Here is an 8,057-nt window from a genome sequence, read left to right on the forward strand (position 1 = left end):
TATCTTTCTTTTAGCTAGTTGTAAAATAAAAATACATTTTCATTTATTTTAACTTCAAATGAAATAAAAGCTGTGTAAACATTTAAATTAGGTCTGTCAGTCGATTACATTTTTTAAATCTAATTAATTACAGGGTGCTGCGATTAATCCCAAATACCCAAAAATTTAACAAAAACACAGAATATTGTGTTTAAAATGTAGCACAATAATAAAATGTTGTATGTTCTTCTTGACAAAAACAGCACTTGTGTGATATTGCTCTCACTGCTCGTGTGATATCACTTATCATATGATAGGAGACAAAACTCCTAAAAAATCTCCCGTTTAGGAGACTAAACAGGGGCATATTTTGCCCCAATATCTTGAATTTTAGGGCATAATGGAGTTGTTGCCTTACATCATATTTGTTAACAGTCAACTGTATGAAATGGAAGATGACACACAGGTCTGGGGGCAGCCCAGTGCGTTAACTTAATACAAAAATTAATTGCGTTATTTTTTCATAACTAATTAAATTGACATGTTAATTTGACAGCCAGAATTTAAATGTATATCAATGATTTTGGATGCTCATTTTAACTGGTTAACCAACCGTATGAGAATTGTGATCGATTATTACAATTAAAAAGTTTTTTTTTTCAGCAATTTATCAAAATATCTAAAAATATTTGCTGCATAGTTAAAATACACTACGCATATAAAAGAAAATAGATTTTTAGAGGGAAAAAAAAATGTCACATTTTATTATTTCTTTCAGAAATAGACCTAATGTCGACGCGAAATGTTTACAAACATTATAATAAACACTAGCCGTGTTTCCACTGTCAGGCTAAAAGCGGGCGTGCTAGTGCGTGCCAGGGCCAGTCACGTTTCCACTGTCACTTCCGGGGCTTGCTCGTGCCTCGTCGGGGCTTCCTCTGGGCCAACGGCCAGGGTTTTTTGGCCCGACAAAAACCTTGGGCCAAGGCAGGCCAGCCGGGGCTAGAGGAGTGGTTATGAACAAAGGTGGAGTTTCTCAGAGCTCAGTGCTGCGGATCATTTCAGAAAACTAACAGCTATAACACCAGCATTAAAGACTTTTTAAAATAAGTTGAGCTCAAAACTCAATTTCAGTCATCAGCGAATGTTTGAAATAACGTGCTCCAATGTGGATTATAATCACTAAACAAGGCAGAAATATTTAGAAGCGATGTAAAAGACTATGCATGCTAGTTATAAACGTTACCATAGTGAACATGGTAAATCTGACCGTTTGAAGAAATCAGACGTCAGCTTCTTAGCTTCTCTATTACAATCGTGTATTTATTTAGTAACTTATTTTATCTGCCATAAGTCTCGTCTCGAGAGTTTAGCTCCACGTAGCCTATGTCATAAAAATATAATAATGTTTTTTGTTTGGGAGCTTTTATAAAAATAGAAAAATTATCATTCATTCTTAATGTGACGTAAATGCTACTGTGCTATAAAAATAAATAAATAAAATAGAAATAGCTTACATTTATTTCTGTGACAAATTTTCAAGCCTGAAAAATTAATTCATTATGCTCAAGGTATCACTTATAGTAAAACATCGATGCTTTTGAATTTAAATATTTAACAAAGCATGCAAACAAAAGGCCGCTGTTATCGTGTTCGTTTTGTGATCGCGCATGTTCCAGTGATTTACTTCTTTTTAGTTTTCTGATAACTTCTCTATACTGCTTTCTGCCGTCTGGTTTCCTTTCGCGCAGCACAAAAATGAAACAAAACTCTGCATACTAGGCTACTTGTTGCACAGTTTTTCTTTTGTTTTCTTAATTTATTAAGTAAAATATATTTATCATATAGGCCTATTTATTTGTTTTATATAGCTAGATTTATTATGTTTTCCTCCACTCACAGAAGCGCTGCAGGTACGCAATGTGATATATGATATGATCATGTGAATCCTCAAGTTCTGTTGGTTGCAGATTTTTGCGCATGTAAAATTAATCCCCGGAAAACAAATTTTTGTATTTTTAACGGGTCACAGACACTTATCCTTTCTAATTTAATTCAATTCTAATTTAAAACAATCTTGTCGGCTAATGGTTAATAATCGGTTAACGAACGTTGGTTGTCGGTTAGGAAAAATAACTGAAATTAACATCCCGATCAATGATACTAAAATAACACTGATCACTGCAAAAGGACGCAGTGAGCATGTGATAATTTTGCACTGAAGGCACGATGAGAAGAAGTGAATGAAGAGCGGCAATCATAGCCTTTGGTTGTGGAGGCGGAAGCTTCTTTAGGAAGGCTTCTTTAGCCTGTTGTGTATGTCGACAGGCAGGCCTGAGCGAGGTGCTGCCACATTAAACAGTCCCCCACCAGCCTGATTTGTTTTAGACCGCTGCTTTACTCTGGGGTGCAGCTTTCCCACAGCACAAGTCCATCACTGCCAGAGAATACTGATGCAGCACGTCTGTCTCAGCATACACACAAACACACACACACTCAGAAACATGTGTGCAACATACAAAGCCTCTAAGCCACAAGCAACTGGCAAAAAACCTGTGCTAGTAAAAATAATCCTGCGACGCAATTATCCCAGCACGCGTCCTTCACACCAAAGGCCAGGAGGAACACAAACAGTCAGACCAGCTAATTAAGCCATCCGCGCCTCGTCCTTTCACAACGGTAGAGGCCGAGCCTATTCAAGGAGGACAGCGTATTGTCAGCGGCTCTTCTGAAATGGCCTGAATTCATCATTTAATGCATAAAAAAAAAAAAAAACAACAACAGGGAAATAAAGGAATTGGTATCACCTATGTGCACGTTTTTTTCCTTGTCCTCTCCACGTATGCTTTTTCAGTCCAGAAAGGTGTTTGAAGACCTATTTGTGATGCTAATGAGCAGTTATGCCATCAATAACCAAGACATCTGTTTGGTATTGTGTGCACTACTATTCCTACCTGCAGAAATGAACACTGAATTTATTGATGACTATATATAAACTATTTGGCACAATTTTATTGATCGAAGATTATCCGTCATCATTGTTAAAGCAAAAAAATCACAAATACACAATTACAATAGATTTATTTATATTTTATATACTAACATTACATATTACTTATATACTTCTATATATATATACACACACACACACACACACACACACACTCACATATAATCATATATAATCATTAAAACTATTGTAGTATAAATATATAGTATAAGTTAGGGCTGGAACGATTTCTCGAGTAACTCGATAACAAAAAATGATCGAGGCAAATTCCTCTGCCTCGAAGCCTCTTTTAATTTATTTTAAATCTAACGTCGGGTTCTTTCGCAATGATTTTTTTTTATGTGACAACGCGTTTACGTCACCCACAAAGCGGAAGGAGACACAAGCGCTGAGTCCGAAATCGCATACTGCAAGCAGTCAGCAGTGTTTTGATTTGAGGGCGCGGGCAAACTTAAAGAGAACGTCGTGGCGTGTGTCCATTGCAAGATAGAGCTGGCATACCACAACTAGGGCCTTATGATTTCCGCGATGCAGAAAACGCGGAGGGAATCGCGGAATCCAGTCATAAAAATGGAATTTACAGTTTAACGTGGAATGGCACAGAATTTGCCAAATTTTGAATGAATTAATCAAAAATAGGTCATTGCACTTACATCAAATCGCGATATGGACTAATATCTGTAAATATGAATCCTGCATGTTCTGCGTGTCTCTGTTAATGAATGGAGCCGAAGAAGAGCGTCTTCCTTTATCACACACACTGAAGCGCGCGTGACGCTCTTTTGGTAGAATACTCGATTACTGAAACATTCGATAGCTACAGCCCTAGTATAAGTTATACTATATACAAAATTTCATATAGCACAAATGTTTATATAGTTATATAAAATAGTAAATTAAATAGTAAAAGCATTTGAATATTGATTTAATTGCTTAGGCAAGAATTGCAAAAACTATACATTTATTTGAAGATTTTCTTCGTTCAAATTATATTTTAGTTTTATATATTTATATATGCATGTGTGTGTGTAAAATTAGAAGTTAAACAATAGATAAAATAGTGCTGTCAACTCAATTAATCGCATAAAAAGTTTGCATATATATATATATATATATATATATATATATATATATATATATATATACAGACAGTACACATACATATATTACGTTAACAAAGTCATTTTGAAATGTGATTGATTGCAATTAATTGACAGCACTAATATTAAATATACAAAAATTTACTATAGTATCAGTCTAGTTTATAATATAGGTTATAAAAATAGGTATAAATTATATTATAAAATATATCAGGTATAATAAATAAAATAAAAATAGAAAATTAAATAGGTATAAGTTATAAATTTATGTATATGCTAATGCTAGAAGGCAGATTCAAACTTTCACAAGTATACAAGCTTGAGAAGTCTTTCTTAAATCCATTTTTTATCTTAGCATGACAAAAAAGGTAGCTTGCAATAAGTTTTTCGTCATGCATGCATGAGCATGCAGGTGATAAATGGCGAAGAGGGCCTTTTCCCATGCACGTATGTGTGTGTGTGTGTGTTTGTGTGTGAAGAAACAGAGTTTATTTAATGAGCAAGATGTGGGACAACAGGGATTATCCGCCGCGTTGAGGGATTTGGGGAGGGAAAGATGGAGGTCTGTCCTTCTCACTCGAGCAGACTTAATAAATCTGCTCCGAACGCTCCACCCAAAACATCAGGTTGAGGGCAACACACACACACACACACATTGGTGTGCATTCGTTTCTGTGCCAACTCTCGCTTCTCTTTCCAACCATTACTGTAACAATGGCTTTCAGAAGCGACTCCTTGAAAAGCCACAATCAATGGTGCACTCCAATTCACAAATCCCCACCATTATGACATCATTCGTCTGGATCTGGATTCAACAAACAAAATGGAGGACAAAACGCTATTAAACGTCATCAGACACACAGTAGTAAGTCGTAAGATATGGTTGCAGGTAACATTCATGCAATGTTAAATGAACATAACAGCTGGATGCGTTTGGGATGTGTGGGGTTAAATCCATAACCCCTGCTTTAAACTTTGTGAGTCGGGTCTTAATACTCCAATTAAGGAGTGTATAGGTTTGAAAATTTCACCAACATTGTTAGATGACCTTGAAAAGGTCTTGCCTTGAAGGAATCAAAAGGCTGCATGTGCGGCTACACCGAGGTGGACAACTGAAGTCATGAGGCTTTCAGGCTGGTCAGAGTAAATACCTTCTGTGTAAAGTCTGGTCAAAAGTCGTTGCTATGGAGTCACAGCACCATGGCAAAAGAGTAGCACCAACTACAACCAGGCTCACATTTTCACATGTTCCCTGTCGGGCATTCATTATCAGACAGAAAAGGAGCCGTTCAGTTCACTACCTCAGCTCAAACAACTGAAAAATATGATTTATATATTGCTGGATGAGATTTTTATCCAACAATTGGCCTAACGCATAGGAGTTTCAGCTGTTCAATTCAATGTGACATCAAAATTGACCCTATTTATTTCTTTAGTAGAAAAGTGAAGAGTGAAGTCAAACATAAAAGTGTTCACAATTAAAAATATAGGTTAAAATGAGTGTAAAGTTCTTTAAAAGGAACTCTTAATATTAATATCGCTTTCACATGATGTTGAAAAAGTTATTTTGAAAAAAAATATTTTTAAGGATAATTGAAATGTCAGGTGGTTTAGCTATCAAGTAAAGTGCAATGGCATTTTAAATTATATTTGTCAAGGTCAAAAGTCTTTTTTTACAAATATAAAAAGTATTAATAAAAAAAATCCTTCAGTTTTTTTCATGCCACATGACATTTTACAAACTATAATAACCCTGCCTTTCCATTAAAAGGTCAAATTATGTTAATTATATTTAATATTATGCCAAATTAGAGACTTTGTGAATTGAGCAAAAATGTTACTCTTGAAAAGAAAACCTTTTTTCCATCATAAATTGACCATATGTTTCTGTTCTAATTGCTCACGATTAATCACTGCAAGTTAATCAGAATTTTTTTTTTTAAAGTTGTTTTTCAAAAAACTGCTCCACCAGCCAAATTACTTTCCTTTCTATAGGACATCACCAAGTCCACTCTACACAAGCCAATCAAGAGCCACCCTACATTTCTGCTTACATAAAATTCAGTTTCACTCAAAAAAAATGGCATTTTAGATGAAAAATGAGTTGTGGATAGCTTTTATGTTGATTTTTATAAGGAGACAGCGATCAAATGTTACAAAATAATTCTGCAAAGCAAACCAAATCATGTTGCTCAGCGGCATCTAATTCATTTCCAGCCTTATGCCTTTAATCAAGAGCGGCTAATCAAAATATCTGTCATATTAGCTTATTAATCAGCAACAGCCTGCAAGAAACTTAACATGTAACGAGTTATTGCATTCAAACCAGTCTAGGAATACACTTTTAATCACTTCCAGCGTTAGTTAGGCTGATTATGAAGCGACTCAATGTGTTTAACTCGATCCATAAACGAGTTCATAAGCAGCGATACTACAGACTCTACTCTTGCTAAAAGATCAAGGTAGTGCGCAAAACACACCTCTTATTCGCTGCAGGGAAAACATCTTGCACAATGCAAATTCATGTCATTACAGATTTACACCTCGGGTTTTTTGGCAAAAGTCTTGCTGTTCTTACAAAAAAAAGAAAAGAAAAAATAAATCAGCTTGTGTTCTTGAAAAAGTGTGATTGTAGTGTTAGTTCAATCAATTTTGGCACCCCATTGGCAAATTAGAAAAGATTAACAGAACCTGAAAAGATGTCAACGTAAACACGAATTTGGTGCTTAAACATCATAAATCCATGCTTTGTTGTAAACTACAGAGTAATACACATATATAACTGTGTAGTAGAATAACGTACCAGAATTAGGAGGTTTGGGGACTGAAGTTGCATATATTAATACACAATTCACCAACTGTTAAATGTCACAGGCGCCAACATCCTACATTGTTTCCATTTGCAAACACTGCCTCATCACACATTAGTGGATTTTACTGTAAAAACGTGTAGTTTAGAAATATAAAAGGTTAAAATGATGATTAATATTTAATCTTCGCGGTAAGTTTCAGCATACACGCACTTGCACGGATGCCTATGCTAAGCTCAACCCAGCTAACAACATCAACACAGCGCAAGCAAACCGCTCGATTTACACTCACCGAGTGCCTGGATTGTGGAAACATCATGTCAGTTTTGGTCTTCGGGGTCTTGCCTTCTCCTCCTCGAAGAACAGGGAAGCAGTTTGCTTAGCAGACGGTTATATTGGTGTGTGTTTTCTTTGTTCCGTCGCTAGCTGAGGCTCCTGGACAGCTACAGGCAGCTCGCGCCGCTGCTATGTAATAAAGCAGCCTGATGTGTGCTGCACTGAGCGCGCTCTTTAACACGCAGTCGGCATGGAGAAATAATGATCCGTGGGCGATTTGCTGGAATCTGTCGGATTGATATGGTGTCTTTCCTGTCCCCTTTCCACGTTGGGAATGAGCGCAGACAAGGGGTGGTGGTGTCTCTCTCCTCGAGTGGCTGACTGAGCAAGAGATGAAGTGGAGTTTGGGAGCTGATAGCTGCTGCTGCTTTTTCTGTATGCATGCCATTTTTTTTATTATATATTTATATAAAATGTAATTACACTAGTAATTAATAATCGTTTTTCATCGAAACATACATTTAGATGAATAACAACTTTGCTACTATTAATAAACATCAAACCAGCACCAGCAAACAGAATATATATATATATATATATATATATATATATATATATATACTGTGTGTGTGTGTATATATATATATATATATGTATATATACATATGTGTGTGTGTGTGTGTGTGTGAACTGATTAATTTTGTACAATTTAAATATGTAAAATTCATTAAAATCATTATTTTTATATATTAATATATATAATGTAATATATATATGATATAAAAGTGGGAACACATGTAGTAAGTTAGAAATACAATTATATAAAACATTTTAATTATATATAAAATATTTAACATTTGTTCCTATTTATATAAATAATAG

The 8,057-nt window shown here is 35.3% G+C and overlaps 1 protein-coding gene across 2 annotated transcripts in view; it reads right to left on the bottom strand.

Moving 5' to 3' along the window:
* Positions 1-7,580, bottom strand: part of LOC132159918 (TLE family member 5-like) — a 28,191-nt gene extending 20,611 nt beyond the window's left edge. Inside the window, exon 1 of one of the 2 annotated variants that reach the window (XM_059569589.1) lies at positions 7,192-7,580. In XM_059569589.1, the coding sequence (XP_059425572.1) occupies positions 7,192-7,218 (27 nt within the window). In that variant the 5' untranslated portion in view covers positions 7,219-7,580. The remainder of the gene's footprint in view (positions 1-7,191) is intronic. The other variant, XM_059569588.1, reaches the window with a different exon arrangement.
* Between the last annotated feature and the right edge of the window lie 477 nt (positions 7,581-8,057).

This window comes from Carassius carassius, chromosome 16 (genome assembly GCF_963082965.1).
Source record: "Carassius carassius chromosome 16, fCarCar2.1, whole genome shotgun sequence".
In the NCBI taxonomy this organism is placed as follows: Eukaryota; Metazoa; Chordata; class Actinopteri; order Cypriniformes; family Cyprinidae; genus Carassius; species Carassius carassius.